At 48.1% G+C, this 18,522-nt stretch overlaps 1 protein-coding gene across 1 annotated transcript; it reads left to right on the forward strand.

Moving 5' to 3' along the window:
• Positions 1–254: 254 nt before the first annotated feature.
• On the forward strand, positions 255–17,413 carry LOC116839161 (omega-hydroxyceramide transacylase-like). The gene is made up of 7 exons (XM_032804896.1): positions 255–456; positions 7,610–7,842; positions 10,800–10,865; positions 12,732–12,941; positions 14,957–15,017; positions 16,156–16,398; positions 17,397–17,413. The coding sequence occupies exons 1-7, from the start codon at positions 255–257 to the stop codon at positions 17,411–17,413; spliced, it is 1,032 nt and encodes a 343-aa protein (XP_032660787.1).
• Positions 17,414–18,522: the final 1,109 nt, after the last annotated feature.

The raw sequence follows: 18,522 nt of genomic DNA on the forward strand, positions 1-18,522 counted from the left end.
GAGAGTTTTATTTTTAGCCAGAGAGGTAATTAAAGCAGGCATCGAATCTGAAAACATCTCAGGGATCTGGCACAGAAGGGCAAAAAGTGCATCTTACGCGTTCGTGTGAACTGCAAAAGAAGCAGTGAACGTGTCACAGAAGGGCAGAAAGAGAGCGGGCTCGGAGTTTAGCTAGTAACAGCAAAACTGAACATCGAAGTGACAGAGCACCTGCCCACTGACAAAACCCCAGCTCTACATGCTGAGCAGATGGTATGGCTGAAGAAGACCGAAATAGCACAGGCACCCCCTTCTCTCTTTCTTTTTCAGGCAGCGGTTTTCTTGCACTTTACCAAATAGGAGTGGTCCAGTCGCTCTTGGAATTGGCACCTGAGATACTGAAATCCGCATCCAAAGTTTACGGAGCATCAGCTGGGTCACTTATAGCTGCAGCAGTGGTGTGTGAATCTAGCCTGGGTAAGCAACACTTTGCTTTATATTAACAATATAACGTTTATATTAACAATAATAATACTGAAAAGATGGATTTTAATGCCATGAAAGGATCAGAAAGGAATGATTTGTATAATAATACAATAACTAATAACGTAATCGTACAGCATCAGGGGACCTACAGGGCCAGATCCTGAGCTGGCGAAATTGGACTAGCTGTGTTCAAGTCAGTAGTGGTACATTGCTTTCCATCAGCTAAGGATCTAAACCATGGTTCTTCAATGGGAGCTCATGGGCCAGATCCAGCCCCCATAGGTCTTCCGTTTGGCCCACCGCCAGCTTTCTGGGAAGAAGCAGAGCTCTTGTTCCCTCCCCTCAGAAGCCTAGCTATCCATCGCCTGGCCTCAGAGAGGGGGCCGAAGAACCCCAAAGAGAGCAGAGGTGAGGCTAGGGGCCCCACAACTGATGAGGGGGCTGGGCAGATGGCGGGCTAGCGGCAGGATTGATGGGGAGTAGGCAGATGCAGCTCAGTTTATTTTCCCTCTGTTTACCATCCTGCCATGTACTTAATTAAAAACCTTTCCCTTTCTGTTTAAACACCTTGGCGCTAGCCTGCATTGATACATTTTGACTTACAGCAGTAGGCTTTTAATCAGGTGTTCAGTGCCTCTGGCCCTGTTTTAACTGTCTAAGTCCCATTCAGACACAGAGCGATCCGTAATTGACGTGCTTTCCGTAGATAGCTTGACTGCTTTCTGTCTAGTCCTTTTCCAGAAAAAAAAAGATGATGCCAAGGAGTTGTCAGAATCTCAGGCAATCAAGGAAATTAGACGTGCCTGCATTTCTTGTGCGTTTTAAACTTATTTTCATTTCATAGCTTTAAGAGTAAATTAATATTGACAGCATGATATTTTAATAGCATTATAGTCTATTTATATAATCACTTGTTTATAAGATTTCATTGGAATATTGCCTACGAATGCCCAATTTTTTATTTTGAGATTATTAAATACAATCCAGCACATCGCTCGTGAAAGGTTGCGACCCCTGGCTGCTGGCAGGCTCCCTAGAGAGCACACACGTGAAGAGCACTTCGGCCTGTCCAGATCTGGACATTCCCTTACCTGGCCTGCCAGGAAATGCAATTCCATGCCATCGATCTAGACCAACATATATTAATATATTGTTTCACCTGTTCAGCCGGTGGCCCTGATCTTTAACGGGTGTAAATCAGTGCAGCTGCATTGAAATCAGTAAAGTGATCCTGATTTACATCAGCTGTGGATCTCGACCTGTGTATCCATCTAGATCATTGCACGTGCTCAGTGAGTCAAATCTTCAGCTGATAGAAATCAATGTCTTTCCACTGAATGGAGCTACACCAACTGATACCAGGGGAGCCTGTGACCTGGTACCATCCTATTCAGCGGTCAGGTTTCTTTGGACTAGTCAGTATGGGTGGAGTACTCAAAAGGAGTCAGGTGCCTCTGGCCCTGTTTTAACTGTCTAAGTCCCAGTGTTGGGAGAACTGTGACGTACAAAGCTCCCACTGAAACAGTAAGTTTTTGCAGTAAAGGATCCCTCAGTGTCTATGTTTCTGCCTCTGTGCACCTGCCCTGCTGCCCCTCGGTGGTGTCCGGATGCCTATCTCCTGCCTAAGCTCCAGAGCGATTCATCAACCGGGGAAGATAATCGTTCGGCTGCCTATTTTGTTTGAGGGGCCAAATCCAGCAGACACACTCAGAGGCTGCCTACTGGAGCGGGCCCGCCCCCATAGGTGAGCTTGGGAGGAGGAGCGCCTTCATTACCACTTTTAGCCCCATGGTTAGGGTCCTCACCTGGGCGCTGGGAGACCTTTGGTTCAGAAAGGATTTGAACAGGGATCTGCCACTTCTCATGTGACTGCTCTAAGCAGTGGGCTCTGGGACAGTCTAACAGAGGGGGCCCCTCAATCGCTCCCATTGAAGTGGTTGCACTGTGGAGAAATGAATGGCTCCCTGAAACAGGGGGACTGGATCCTGGATCACCCACCGCCTGGGTGAGTGACTTCATAGCCTGGTTGTTGGCACAGTCTCATTCTTGTGCTCTTACTCCTGCTCTCAAAGAATTATGCGGGCTAGAGAGAATAGCCCAATGGTTAGCGCAGCCACTTGCAAGGTGGCAAATCCCTGTTCAGCTCAATACCCCACCTTCCTGAGGTGGAGAACACCTAAATCTTTTTGAACGTTCAGCCCTAAATGCTTCCCCGCTCAGGAGAAGAGGATGCATCTTCCTTTCTGAGCAATACAGTGCCTTTTCCAGCCGCAAGGGTATGTACAGACAGCAATAAAAATCCCTCAGCACCAGTCTCAAACCCCGTGTCAGCCCATTCAGGCTCACAGGGCTCAGGCTGCAGAAATAAAAACTGCAGCGGTGACATTCCCCTTGTGGGGTTTCAGAGCCTGGGTTCCAGCCCAAGCCCGAAGCCCCGTGAGTCTGAGTCAGCTGATTCGGGCCAGCCCGAATTACAGTGTAGATGTACTCCAAATCCCTGTGATCTTGTAACGTAAGGGCTTGAACTTGCCTCTGTTTAAGAAACAGCAAACGTCTCATTGGCATCAGTGGGACCAAGAGGAGCAGCCCCTGGGTGATTTGTCTATCTCCAAGTGCTGGTTTTATTGTAGAAAATTAAAGGCACTATATTAAAGTGCACTAGGGAACTTCTGGTTCACACCAGCAAGGTATAAACAGAGCAGTTAATACGCACTTTAGAAATCCCACCCATGCCGTGCACAGTCCTGCTCCATGTAGACACACTCCAAACCTTGCTGTTTTTAAAGAATTTTTTAAGGCAGAAAAAAAATGCATATCCATCTATGTACCAATATCTTAGCTGCTGCTTGTAAGACAGTGGCTTCTGACTGGCATATTCCCATGCTTGCAAGAAAGATACCTCTAGGAAATCTATACGAGAGGCAGCTGTAATGGTAGAGTCCAGTAGCATCCTCCAGCTCCCAGGTTGTCCCGCTTTTGGGCAATCACAGCCAGTAGCTCTGGCTCTCAGAGATCAGTTTGGAGCCCTCTTGCGTAGTCAGGCTGCAGACCAAAGGAAGGTCCTTGCTGCTCTGGTTTATTATGGCAAAAATCACAAACGTTTGTCATTTGGTTTTCAGACAACTTTGATTTGAAATTCAGCTCCATTACCACCTCACTTGACCCTGCAAAGCATTAGTTGTTATGTCACATGCTCGGAATATCTGCTCAAACATTTATAACTGCTCTTAATTCCTGGGTTGCTCTGGTGCCTTCAGGACACTAAGATATTTTTGCTTTGTCTAATCGGTCTGTCTGTCTATCCTTCTAGAGCAATCTCAGGGGTTGCTGCACTGGAACAGCCAGAACAGGGGCCCAAGTGAGCTTTGTTCTTGCCAGATTAGGCCCTAGCCCTGCATGGCTCAACTTTACACATATGAGGAGCCTCCTGGATGCCGGTGGAACTGGTGCATGTGCAAACTTTAGCCAGTGCAGAAATCTCTGCAGGATCACGGCTGAATGTGTTTCCAGCCATACGTGAAATCATCTAGAGCTTGAATGGGGGCTCAAGGGTTTGCTTAATTACCAATGATCTCACTTCTGTGTGGCCAGGTAGACAGATCCTAATCCAAAGCATCCTGCTTCAGCATGTGAGCCAACCTCTAACTAACAGATGTCAGGAAGAAACTTGCCCTGGCTCAATTGCTCCCAAGTTCAATTGTTAGCCTTGGCAATAACAAGACTTGGCAATAAAAAGACATGAAATCATCTAGAGCTTGAATGGGGGCTCAAGGGTTTGCTTTATTACCAATGATCTCACTTCTGTGTGGCCAGATAATATTTAAGCAATAAGGTATTGATAGTGAATGTATGCTTTAGGGACTGGGAGTAAAAATTAGTCATCAGGGGACAATCTTGGTGATGGTCCATTTTGGCAGGAAAGAGTTGCCTCCCCACCCTGTTTAGCCCATGATGCAATACGAAGCTCAATTGCTTAGCCTTGGCAATAACAAGACATGAAATCATCTAGAGCTTGAATGGGGGCTCAAGGGTTTGCTTAATTATCAATGATCTCACTTCTGTATGGCCAGATAGACAGATCCTAATCCAAAGCATCCTGCTTCAGCATGTGAGCCAACCTCTAACTAACAGATGTCAGGAAGAAACTTCCCCTGCGGCAGGTTATCCCTTTGCTTACACTCAAAGAGTTTCTTGCACCTTCCTGTGAAGCAGGAGACAGAATCTTGACCTAGATGGACCCCAGGTCTGATCTGGTCTGGCAGTTTCTAATCTACAGGAGCCACAATGCTGATCCTGAGGCATTGCTCTTATTCACAGGTTCTGTGGGAGCCTGCCTACATCAGGACCAAGTACAATTAAGCTGTAAGCAGCCACATGCTGGAGCTGAAAGGCCATCAGCCATTCTTCCACAGCCCTCTCCCCTCTCTCTCTTCATGCTGCTGAAAAGGGACAGTGCTCTTCTTAGCCCTGGACTGTCCTGAGCTCCGACACTGACTCTCTCGGGCAAGTCATGTCCCGCCTTTGTGCCTCAGTTTCCCCAGCTATTAAATGATGCTTGCAAGTCCCTATCGGCCTTGCAGGGCTGATGTAATTATTAACAGCAACTTGTTTCCTCCCAAGTGAAGTGGAGGATGATAATATTTACCTATCCTCACAGGGATGGGGTGATGAATAGTGCAGAGCCCACCCCTCCCTGTGATGAGAGGTCATGAGGGAATCACAGGAGGATCCTCTCACAGCGATTTCTACTTCCTGAGCCACCCGCGTCAGGATTTTACCAGAAGACAGGATGATCTGACCCAAACTGATCGGTGGCAGCACTCCAGCAGTTTCCCACATACACTTAGCTCCTCTGCTAAACTCGGGACCATCTGAGCCTCCTGCTGAAACAACAGGGCTCAGCTAGATTTTCCTGAACTGTTCCAGTCCCAGCTGTGCCAGAAATGGCCCTGTGCAACTTCTCTGGCCCTCAGTTTCCCTATCTTCAGACTGAGACTCGGGTACAAATATGAGACTGTGCTCCCTAAGAAGGGATGTGAAATACAGTACATCAAAGGCCAGTCAGTGCAAGAGGCAAACCTAGAACTTACTTTCTCCTGGTGTCTAGCTCAGTGTCCTGCCTCTAGGCCAAAGGGTATTGTGGGAGGAGGAGGCAGATCCATTCTGCCTGTTCCTCACAGGAAGCCACAGCTCCTTGCGGCTGCTATTTGGATGAATTTTCTCTGGGAGAGCAAAAAGGAATTTCTGCGACCTCAGGGTTTTCCTCCTGCCAAATTTCACCTTCCTTCTCCAAGCTGCTAAGGGTATGTCTACACTTTGAGCTCTGTGTGCGTGTGATTCTGTGACACAGAGGCTCTTAAGCAAAGGGTCCCCTGTTCTGCACAGACAGCTCTCACCTCAGACCTGACAAACTCACTACACCAAGCACATGTCTTACAGGATATTTCTCCATAAAGAGTAACATGTAAGGAATCCACAGAAAGCTTGTCACTTCTCATAATCTTTGCAAGATGTGCATACGGGTAATATTTAAGCAATAAGGTATTGATAGTGAATGTATGCTTTAGGGACTGGGAGTAAAAATTAGTCATCAGGGGACAATCTTGGTGATGGTCCATTTTGGCAGGAAAGAGTTGCCTCCCCACCCTGTTTAGCCCATGATGCAATACGAAGCTCAATTGCTTAGCCTTGGCAATAACAAGACATGAAATCATCTAGAGCTTGAATGGGGGCTCAAGGGTTTGCTTAATTACCAATGATCTCACTTCTGTGTGGCCGGGTAATATTTAAGCAATAAGGTATTGATAGTGAATGTATGCTTTAGGGACTGGGAGTAAAAATTAGTCATCAGGGGACAATCTTGGTGATGGTCCATTTTGGCAGGAAAGAGTTGCCTCCCCACCCTGTTTAGCCCATGATGCAATACGAAGCTCAATTGCTTAGCCTTGGCAATAACAAGACTTTCAATGGAAAGCCATCAGAGGTAGCTGCAAACAATCAAAACCACTGGAAGGTAAAAAAGGAACCTGATAAGACAGGCGTTTGCCCTGTCTGTGAATAGAAGCAAAAGACTGTTTCAGGATAACACAGAGGAGGGAGAAGTGCTCTGAATCCATCCACTGAGGAAACCCCTTGTGGAGAGGGAGTGTTTTCACAAACATTTAAATCCTACTTCTTGTGAAACCAGCCAGCTCTCCAACAGCCTAAACTCTAGGAGGGAAAAGCCTATTTTATTACACAGGAGAGGGAACTATTGATAAGCGTAGACCCAGGTCTGAATTTAATGATATTGTTTTGTATTGTAACTATTTGTTTCCAGCACTTTCTCTCTTGTCTAGTTAAATCTTTACCCTTTCTTAAATACACTTATACCAAAATAAAGGTACATGCTTACAAGTGTTGTACAGGAAAGGTGGTTTAATGTAAAACTGGACCTCTGGGGGTGGCGGATCTGGGATTTCTATAAGCAGCCAGCATCAGGGGCTGCATATCACAAGGGAACATGTCAAAGGGACTCGGGGACAAGGGTACGCCTATTGCTAACCCACAAGGCGAAGTTCGGCTGGTGTAGCTCAGAGGAGAGCGCTCGAGGAGCTGACAGGCTGGTGGTGCCTGTGAGATGACTTCCAGGCAGGCACAGAAGTGACTCCTTCTCAGTGGAGGCAGAGGATAACACGGCAACTTTCAGTCCTGGGTGCCACGAGACCGTCACGGAGCCCCAGCTGCAGGAGACATATGCACATTAGCTCTCATGGAGCTTGATGAGAACTCCTGTGGCTATGTCTCCTCAGGCTGGAACTCCTGGGAATCTCCCCCCCACCCCCCATGAGCGGGAAGTGTAGACATACCCTAAGACGCTACCACTGCTCAAAAGGACACCAACAAATAATTAATGTTGGCCAAACTGCCTTTTTATCACTAACTTCTTTCTCAAAAGCGGCTGCTTTGTTGTGGATCAAACTTTCTGAAAATATTCCACTTAGGGCTGAGAGTGAATGTGGGAAATTTCCATCCAAAGGATTACAGCTCGCCAAAATGATATGAGACTGAAAACACAGGGGTATCATGTTGGGCAATCTTAGGACTGTTGGGCCTTCAAGGAAAGCTGGTGATAAATGACCGCTGTTTTCCCTCCTTCTCTCAGAGGACCTAAAAGAATCTTTCCATGAAGCGGTGAGAGATGCCAGGAAAACGATTCTCGGCCCTCTGTCTCCTGGGTGCAACATGCTCCGCACCATACAGAAGGGGTTGTACAAGATGTTGCCAGAGAACTCTCACCAGGTGGCTTCGGGGAGGCTGCACATTTCCCTCACCCGGGTGATGGACGGACAGAATGTCATGGTTTCTGAGTTCAGTTCAAAGGAAGATCTGATTCAGGTAATGGGGTTTCCTCTCTGCTGCACCCGCAATTCAATTAAATGAGAAAAAAACACAAGCTGAGTTCATGAGGGAGAGGTGAAGTCCATGGAGCTTAGCTCAATGAACATGAACAGGAGGAGGGAGGAGAAAATTCCACCTCTGTCCCGGTCCAGAGATTCCACCCTGGTCCTAGGTTCAGAAGCAACATATTAAGTTACGAGCACCAGATGTGGCCAGAAAGTAGCTCTCATTGGTACCTGCTCCTGGAAACAGCCTGTTCAGTGTGTGCCAACTGCAGGAGTGCCCCCTTATGCTAAGTGTTCCTAGTGCCCCTTGTTGCCAAGCTTTCTAACTGTAACCCTTCTGCCCCTCTGAGTTGGCAGCAACAAGGGCCGGGTTCAATATCCAGGGGTTCCATTTCAACAACAATGCAAAACTGGCTCGAGCCCTCACCCAATGACCTGGGACAATTACATATCACCCCCCCTCCCCGGGCGCCTCAAGGAGGCAATACTTCCCCACTCACAAGCACGGAGTCTGAGTATAGAAAAATCCTTTCAATAAAGGAGGGAAACAATGTGGCATCATGTTGGAGAAACACCACAAACAGGATTATAACACAAACCATAAGCAAAAACCCACCTCCAAGTACATTTGGCAATGTCCTTTCTCCTTTAGGGTCTTCAGTCCAATCACCCCAAAGTCCAATACCCAAAAGTCTCTGGTCAGTGCCACCCCAGAGTTCAAAAGTTTATCTGCAGAGTTTTACCCCCCAGCCTGGGTGGAAATGGGTGAGGGGGGGCACACACAGGGTGTTAAGAGGCACCTTACGTAGGCCAGGGCCAACTGCTCTGCCTCTCCGTGGAGTTCTGCTGCAGCCTTCACCACGACCAGCTCCACTACACCAGCTGTGCCGCTCCTCCAGCCGACCCGTGAGCCACTCCAGCCATCCCTGCCAAACCGCTCACTCTGCTCACTGTTCCATGGGCTGCTCCAACATGCTGCAAAACTGCTCCGCTCTGCCAGCCGCTTAGCGATAAGTCTTCAGGCTCCCCCACTAGTTAACACAGCACTCAGTGATCTCAGCTCAGCTCTTTTAGTGATTTCAGCTCTTAGTAGGGGAGCCCTGGTGCTGGTGCACCATTGCCCAACATGAATTCAGCTCAGCAGTCTCTAGATGGACTCCTAATGGAATCAAAATTAGCTCTACTCTTTAACAGTGGAGAGAGAAGGATGTGCAATTGGTGTTCCAGGCCCTCAAAAGGGGCCCATACCATCAGGTACACACACCAGTCCCCAACCTCTCTCAGCTTCTTCACTGGGTTTTGGCCCATGTCCCTTGTCTAGCAAGTACTACTTAATTAGGTATTGAGTCATTTCTGTCATAAAGCAGTCTCATAGTTCCTCATTCACATAATCATTAGGGTGACAACACTTTTTTTCCTCCTGCCCCAATAACAAAGAAATTGGGGATCCCAGAGCTGTCAAAATAACCATCCCAGGCTGTCATGGGCTATGCTAGGTGGGGTGGGTGTGCCAATGCAAATACCTAAAATTCCTTTCCACACTCCTCATAATTCACCACCAGATGTCAGGGTAGAGCTCATCCTGACTCTGCTTACATAACCTTATCACAGGCTGCAACCTGTGCCTCCCAGCCACGGCACTGTCCAAACCTTGTCTCCCATTCAGTCTAAACAAGCCAAGTCCCTATATCTAGGGGCCTTTATGTTGAGGCCTCATTCCCATTCCACAATTGCCAGGCTGCCTCTCTCAGTCCTGAGCTCATACCATCTCCTCTGTTGGGGAAGAGGTAGGGGAGCCCCTGCCTGCCCTCTACTCTCTGGGCACCAGCCCAGGGATGCTGTGTAAGGCAGATCAGGACCACTCTTTCCAATCCCTTGCCACCTTCCTGGGCTGCTCCTATCTTCTCCCCGCACCCCTCCCCAGAGTGAAGATTCCATTGCTCCAGCTCTGAAGTTCGGTTATCTTGGGGGGCTTCTTCCCATCCAGCTTCTGAGGAGCTTCTGCAAATCTTTCTGGCTGCTGGGTTGTGCTCTGTGGAGTTGCCCCATCTCTCCTTAGGACGTAAATCCTCAGCCCCTTCCCTTAGAGCTGGGCTGCCTCCCAGCCAGCTACTCCAGCCCTCCTCAAGGCAGTAGTTTCCCCTTAGCTGCTCTCCTGGAGCTGGGCGCTCATTCAGGGCAGCTGCAGGCCCTCAGCCAGCCTTGGCTCCAGCTGGCCCTTCTCCCTCAATCAGCCTTTTTGGCTTTGGGCTTGGAGAATCTAGCAGGCCACCTGTGCTGCTGTACTCCAACAAGGGGACAGAAGGCAGCCTATATGCTAGTCCTTTTCCCGTGCTCATCCCCAACAGGTTGCATTGAATGCTGTTCTTAGCAATGCCTGTCCTGATTTAAATACAGATTGATGCATCGCCGACTAAACCCTAAGATCCACCTCACATTTAAAGTCTGGATTAGAGCTGGTCAAAATTGTCTGATGAACATTTTTCTGATGGAAAATGCCGATTTGGCCACATTGAAATGCTTTGTGGGAACGGACAGATTTAGCACAAAGTGCTTCCTTTAGACGTTATCATTTCCACCCTGGTTCTATGATAGTTCACTATTGAAATGAAGCACTTTGAACTCCCTGGGACATTTTGTTTCAATAAGATCATTTTGCTATTTCCGAAACGAAAGTTTTGGAAATTTGATTTCGTGGGAAATTTGGAATGCTAGCTTTTGTGTTGGGATTAAAGAAAATTTTTGACATGTCAGGATTTCTCCCAGAATGAAAATTCCAAGTTTTGGCCAGCTCTAGTTTGGATCCAGATCACAGCACCTCAGCCCCAGTTTATCTCTGTAAAGAAGCCCAAATCTCTGGGCAATAAATCCAATTGCCTGTCAACTTGGGGAAGTTTGGGGTGAAGTATGCTTTTCTGTGACCCTTCTGTGAGTCTCTTCTCCTCACAGGCACTGATCTGCAGCTGCTTCGTTCCTATCTATTGCGGATTCATCCCTCCCTCCTTCCGAGGTGTGGTAAGTGCTCTTTAGCAAATATGCCAGGGGATACGATTTCTGATCTCACCAATCTGTTGCCAGACTCTGCTCTCAGATATAGATTCATAAGGCCAAATCCTCAGCTGGAGTAAATAGGAGTTGCTCCACAGACTTCTGCCAGTTTACACTAGCTAAGGGTCTATCCACTCCATAGATCTAAAGGGCCATCAAGTCAGACCTCCAGCATAACCCAAGTCACTGAATTTCACCCATGAATTTCCTGTGGTGGGTGTGATCTGTAGCTCTGGGAATCTTGCTGCTGGGAGTTCACTTGGATTATTCCTGTTTCATTGACTTTTAGTTTGCTCTGTTTCAGTCCAGTGGCTTTGCATTGTTTTTATGTCAGCTGTAAATTTCAGGGTCTCTTGAGCCCCGCACGGAGAGGATAAAAGCCCAAATGTAACCCACGAGTTGAATTCAGCTCAGTGCAGTCTGTAAAGAGTTCACAAGGGGGTTGGAAGTGATTGTTCCATACAGAAATTGCCAAAGCCAACACGAGTTCTGCTACAAAAAAGCACAAGACGCAGGCTGTTGCCTTAAAGTAGCGCCTTATATTCAGAGATCTCATAGTGCTCTGCCATGGGTCTAGTATTTACAAGCTTGACAAACAGGCTCATGAGTAGCTGGATATTCCTGTGGAGTAGCTGAGATAGTCCCTCCCACGTGGGCTAAAGCCTTCATGAGCTGGCCTGTTGCCTTTATATAATCTTGACAACAAGCCTTTAATAATCACTGTGGATTGTGTCATCATGCTCATTGCAACAGGCCACTCGCTACCATAATGGCTGCCCTATAGTAACCTGTGTTTTTTAACTGGGGTGGGGTTTGGTTTAACTTTCCCATCCATCCTTATGTCCCACTGGCTACACCTCCCATGCAGGCAGGCCCTGGACTCCTGCCAGTAAGTCTCTCTCCCAAGCTGCTCCTCTCAGCTCTTGGCCCATAGCTATGTGGGGAGAACCTGGCAGTGGGAGGAGGCGTGCAGAAGCAAGACAGGTTGGGGAAATAGGCAAAGTTCCAAATAGGGGTAGGAGTATGGTGGGGCTAGCTCCTCCCAGGAATCCTGACCCCTACTACAGACCGTTCGTCCCTCATGGGCACAGTGCACCCTACAATTGTCCGTGTAATGCAGCAAAGCAAACAGTGCAGCAAAGTGGCCAGCCCTGAAGGCACCCCAGTGCCTTAAGGATTCACAGGATGTTCAAAAAATAGATGTGTGGTGCACTTTGATAGCACTTCCCCTACAAGGATTACAAAGCTCTTTTACAAGCAAGCAATGCATTCAATCTCACAATACCCCTTGGGTGGTAGGTAGATTTCATTGTCCCCCACCGTGGTACTGATGGGATAAGTGACTTGTCCAAGGTCACACAGCAAATCTGTGGCAAAGGCAAGAATAGATCCCACATTTCCTAACTCCTGTTCCTGTACCTTAGCCACAAGCTGATCTTTGGCCGTTTGAGATCAGAGAGAAGTGGGATGCAGGAGACCTGAGTTCTATTTCCTAGTACTGGCCTGCGGGGTGACCTTCAGCAAGTCACATCACCTCTCCCTGACTCAGTTTCCCCAGCTATAAAATGGGGGTGATGATGATGATCTCCTTTGAAAAGCACTTTAAGATCTACTGATGAAAAGCACTAGATTAGATTAGGGATTATTATACATACTACTAATTTGCACATAATTTACATAGGTTGCAGGTACCCTATTCAGACATCACATGTAACGAACCAGGCCTGCATTGTTTACACAATCACTTGTCCCGATTGCTGTGATGCTCCTACCTATTTTAAACTACGATCTTCTCCAAACAAACTCCCCTGTTATTTCCACTCCTCTCCCCAGCGCTACGTTGATGGAGGTTTCACTAACCTGCAGCCATGTTCTGACCTGGAGGCCGTGATCACGGTGTCCCCATTCACAGGCGAGCTGGACATCTGTCCCCGGGACTGCCCAGCTATCTTCTACTCTTTTCAGATCTTTAACAGCAGCATTCAGATCTCAGTGGAAAACCTGTGCAGGATTAGCTATGCTCTTTTTCCTCCTAGCTACCTGGTAAGTGGTCCATACCAATGTACCCCAGTGCTTCTCAATGGTCTTGGCTACACTTGCGAATTACAGTGCAATAAAGGAGCCCCGCCCACACTGGCAAGGCACATAGAGTGCTCTGACTCTGCGGCTACAGCGCTGCTGGTACTCCACCTCGGTGAGTGGAATAACATTTGCTGTGCCTCCCCTGGAGCGCTGCGGCACCAACATGAATGAAGTGTTGCACTACTGCGCTCTGATTAGCCTCCGGAAACGTCCCATAATCCCCTTAAATCAAGTAGCTACTCTTATCCTTGTTTTGAACTTGCTGTAGGAATGCAGATATGCCCTTTCAAAGCTCCGTTTCTGTCAGCCAACTGCTTATCTGCTCTGGGACAAAGGAACCATTACTGAGGAACGCTGCTTCCTTTGAGTGAGAGAGAGGCAGCAGGGGAGGGTGGGAGGGAGGGAGGTCTGCTGCTATCTGAATTTACATGACAGCATGCTGATACACTCTCAGCCCCCGCCCCCGAACCCGCTCTCTCTCCCTCCACATACACACAACACACTCCCTGTCACACTCCACCCCACCCTCCGCATTTGAAAAGCACGTTGCAGCCACTTGCAGGCTGGGATGGCTACCACAATACACTGCTCTCTGTGGCGTGCAAGAGCTGCTAATGTGGCCACGCCAGTGCGCTTCCAGCTGAGACCGTTTTTCCTGCTGCAGTCTTAACTCCCAGTGCTCTACAACTGCAAATGTAACCATTGCCTTTACCCTCAGGTACGGTTCCCACCTCTCCCGGTTGTCCCAAGATCATCCCTTTGTTGAGGTCGCTGTCCCAGATGAAATAGCCTTTGCGCTGGTAACCCTACCCACTGGCGCTACTTCTATCACAGCTAGTGAGCTCAGGACCCACCATTCCATGCTTAAATCGATCTCTATTAGGGATTAGGCTGAAAACTTCAAAGGTGGGTGGTGGTGGTGGTGGTGGGACATCATCCCACATCTGCTATTATGGGGTTCTTATACCTTCCTCTGAAGCTTCTGGAACTGGCCTCTGTCAGAGATGGATATCGGGGGTCTGCTCCAGTCTGGCAACCCCTACATCTCTACGCTGCAGGCGAGGGGCTAGAACCTCAGCTAAGGTAATCAGCCTAGCCCCACTGAAGTCAGTGCCAGTTTACATCAGCTGTGGCTCTGGCCCAGCACACCTCTGTTGCTGTGCCACCCAACCAGGATTGTGCCACGCAGTCCTGGGATTAATGTGCACCTCCAGTTCCAGATGCCATGGGCCCGATCCTCAGCTGGGGTAGACTGGCATAACTCTTGGTAACATCACAGCTGCCGGTTCTCTTGCTTCCCATCAATTCTGCCCTCACATTCATTTGCCCCCCTGCCCCGGCCTCACCTCCTCCTGTTGCTCCTAGAGTACTTCACCCTCCTTACGAGACCTGCACGGGGGTCCCCTCCTCCCTTCCTTCTACGCTGGATTGGGAGTGATCCCAGAGGTTCTTCTCCTCCCCTCCCCCCGGTGCCCCCTGCTTTCCCAGGCCAGGTGCTGTGGCATGGGGGGGAGTGGGGAGGAGAAGAGGTGCTGCCCCTGTTGCTCAGTGGAGGAGAAGGGGGAGGGTAGCTGCCCTGAGCTGGTGGGTTTTTTCTGCTCTCTCCTCCCCTCCAGTGCAAAGGGCTTTGGGGAAGTTGCGGGTAGCTCTGCCTGTTTCCTGCAGCACGACAGGAACCAGTAATTACAGTCCAGTTGGCTGCTCTATCCCAGGAGGCGGGGAAGTGGGGAGGGCAAGTAATCAGAGGGGGTTTTCCTCCAGGCCGTGCACCCCTCAGTGACCAGCTTGTGTTGCAGAAGTATTATTTGCCAGGTCTATGGCCCCTTTCGGCCAGGGACCCTTTAAGCACTGAGACCAGCTGAGAATCAAGCCCCCATGGCATATCAAACAGCATTAGAGAAGACATGGCTTCTGCCCCTCGAAGAACAGTTCCTGCAACTGGAATTCTTTCTGATGCCAGGTGCTTTCCTCCACAGGTCCTGAATGAGTTTTTTTTCCGAGGGTATCAGGATGCTGTCCTTTTCTTACGCAGGAACAGTAAGTGGTACCCTGAGCCTGTAAACAGACAGGAGGCATTCTCTGTATGGTGTTGCTTTCCATACAGAGAATGAGGAGGGATTTGATAGCTGCTTTCAACTACCTGAAAGGGGATTCCAAAGAGGATGGATCTAGACTGTTCTCGGTGGTACCAGATGACAGAACAAGTAATGGTCTCAAGTTGCAGTGGAGGAGGTTTAAGTTGGATATTAGGAAAAGCTTTTTCACTAGGAGGGTGGTGAAGCATTGGAATGGGTTACTTAAGGAAGTGGTGGAATCTCCTTCCTTAGAGGTTTTTACGGTCAGGGTTGACAAAGCCCTGGCTGGGATGATTTAGTTGGGCATTGGTCTTGTTTTGAGCAGGGGGTTGGACTAGATGACCTCCTGAGGTCCCTTCCAACCCTGATATTCTATGATTCTAAGATTGATATGCAGGAGAAATGATAAAACACATGGTTTCAAATCCCCTGCACCTCTACTACTAAGCAATAAAGGAAACAATGTAAATGACTTGCGTCTCACTAGGCTACTGGACACATCTCTCTCTGCTCATGTTTATTAATTGAAAACTTCAAAACAAGAACCAGAAGTTACAGTTGCCTTAGGGACCGTACACAGGTCGAAAAAGAGAACATCCAAATCCTCCATACCCCAAACCCTTTTTCCTATAAGACCTATAAGGTCAATTTGATATGGCTGGAGACATCTCTCTGTTGTACTCTCTGTGACCATGGCCTTCCATGACAGCTACGTTCCTCTAGAACAGGGGGAACTGTCCAGCAACAAAGGGAGGCTTGTATCCACAGGCAATAGGACTTCCACAGGAGCCTATGGAACTCACTGCCTCATGAAATAAGAATCAACACTAACCTTGGTTTTGCTAAAGCCCCAGGAGATACGGGTCAGAAGCTCAGACAAACCTGCTGGCCAGGCACATTTAGGCTATGAAGGGAAAGTTAACAAAGGCTTCTAGTGAAAGTCAACAAGCCATGAAAGTTGATGGGAATTAGGTGTCCTAATGTTTCCTGTCTCATGAAGTGTCACCAGGTTATTGCACAGTATCCCCTGCAATCAAACATCACTTAGTTTTACCTGACTATTTATGAACAATTTTACCCTTTGTTGTCATGTCTCATAGATGCCTTTGGTATAAATTATCCTGCCAACTTGCTGACCTTCCGGTTTGCCAGTTTGCTCAGTAAAAATGACTTGTCTCGAGCCAATGAGGAGTCCTCATACCGGAACCCAGACACAAGGGGGCTGGAATCCAATGGGCCAGCTCCGAGGGACCTGCCCCCAAAGCAGGCTTCTGCTGTGAACGGGACACTCAATGGAACAGACCAGAAAACACAGCCACAGCTGTCCCCGCACCAGCACAAAGGTAGAGGAGTCTGATTTCTTTCCTCCCGTTAGTTTCACACTAGCTGAGTAATGCTTCCCCTGGGATCTGTGGGATGGTGCTGTGGGAACAGAAGGGATGTGGCCTACCAGATTTTGCTTTGTATTGTATGGGAGGGATGGGAAGGGATTTCAGGCCTCATTCAGTGAGGTGAAGGCCTTTGAGCCCGGCAGTCCAGTGGGATTTTTATGGCTTTACTAGGTCTTTTATATCTGCTTCGCTGTGCTTGAAATAAAGCAGCTAAGCCCTTCTTTCGATGGACAGATGCCTAAGAAATATCATTACTGAGCCAAATCCTGAAGCACTTACTTACCAGGACAGTTCTTGGGGCACCTTGGACAGACAGTCACCTTGCTACCCCCTGTCTCCACGGAGAAGGGGTCTTGCTTGTGGTGGGTGGGTGTCAGTTACCTACCACCACCAGCCTTTCAGCCTCAGGCTACTCCAGCCCTAACTTCAGCTTGCAGGTGAACAATAGGTGCACCCCAGTCCCTGAGAGCCTCTGACTTGTTCCCCTGTGATGTCCAGCCCCTGACGCTAGATGCTCACAGAAATCCCAGATCCTTTGCCTCCAGAGGTGCACCGTGTCCCATTTCACCTTAAACCACCCTTCCTGCATAACACACAGCACTTGTGAGCTCATGTAACAAAATAAAAGTAGGTTTTACTATGGTACTAGAAATGAGAGAAAATGCTGGAAACAAATGGTTACAATACAAAGCAAAATCATAAAACGCAAACCTGGGTCTATACTTATCAATAGTTCCCTCTCCTATCTCAGAAAGTAAGATTTACCCTCAAAGTTTAGCCTGTTGCAGAGCTGGCTGGTTTCACAAGAACCAGGATCCAAATGTTCATGAAAGCCTCCCCTTGCTCCTTAATATATTTCCTCAGTGAATGAATACAGAGTGCCTTTGCCTACCCTCTGTTAGACAAGGTCAACCTGTGTCTTTTTCTAATGTTCTTTTTGTATCTTCCAGTGGTTTCAATTGTTTAGAATTGTCTTTGTTTTCCATTGAAGTCTTGCATTGCATTGCATCACTGGCTAAGCAGGGTGGGGTGATAATTCTCTCCTGGCTAAATGGGCCATGACCAAGACACGTTATCCCCTGGTGACTAACTTTCCCTCCAACTCCGTAAAGCTGACTTTCAATATAAATACATTATCCTTTAAATATCTCCCGTATATACATCTCACACTGATCATGAGTCTTGATGAGCTTTCTGTAGATACCTTCCTGTTACGCTTCATGGATAAATATCCTGCAAGATGTGTTTGGTGTAATAAGTTTGTCAAGCATGACACGAGAGTTGTGTGCAAAGAATAGGGGGAGGAGCCTTTGCCAAGGAGTGTCTGTGTCACATCTACTCAAGCCAATTTCTCATCGAAGCATGGCTGTGTGCACAGATATTCCAGGGGCCAACAAAGGATGATACCGCTGAGAACAGCTGACCTGTGGCTCCACCCCACTCAATCTACCTACTGTTGTTATCCAGTGGTAGCGCTCGGTGGGGTCAGGAGCAAGGGGGGAGGGTGATGCTACAGTAACAATGCTCATTTTGTTGTCATGGTCCCCATTCCAGATGCACAGCTGATCCAGCCCCCTATGTTTGGGATGTGTGTTGCAGTTGGGGTAAATGCATGTTGGGAGAGTGAGTATGGTAAACATTAGGGTTGCTACGCTGATTGCTGCTGGATGGTGAACTGTAAATTGTGTGTGTGTGAATGTGCGTGTGTACATATAAATGGAAAATCTGTATAAAGCAGCAGCCACAGATTGAAAATTCCTGACACATTTTTGGTGTATTCCAACCTCGTTTCCATTTCTCTGAAGTTCCGAGGGAACTAAAGACCCAGTCAATGCTCATAGCACAGGTAAGCGACAAGTATAACACTAATATCTATTGCTGTGCGCAACAGAGGGGTCAAAGACCATCACTGGGATAGAGCTACAACCGAAACTGGGGCGAAGGTGGGCTTTTCACAGGGGACAAATGGTTTGTGTCCAACTCCCACTGGATTCCAGTGGGATTCGGGTGCCTAATTTCCTTACTTCCCTTTGACAGTTCAGCCTTCTAAAGGAAATTCTCTCCTGCAGGGTAGGC

This window comes from Chelonoidis abingdonii, chromosome 4 (assembly GCF_003597395.2).
Source record: "Chelonoidis abingdonii isolate Lonesome George chromosome 4, CheloAbing_2.0, whole genome shotgun sequence".
Taxonomy (NCBI): domain Eukaryota; kingdom Metazoa; phylum Chordata; order Testudines; family Testudinidae; genus Chelonoidis; species Chelonoidis abingdonii.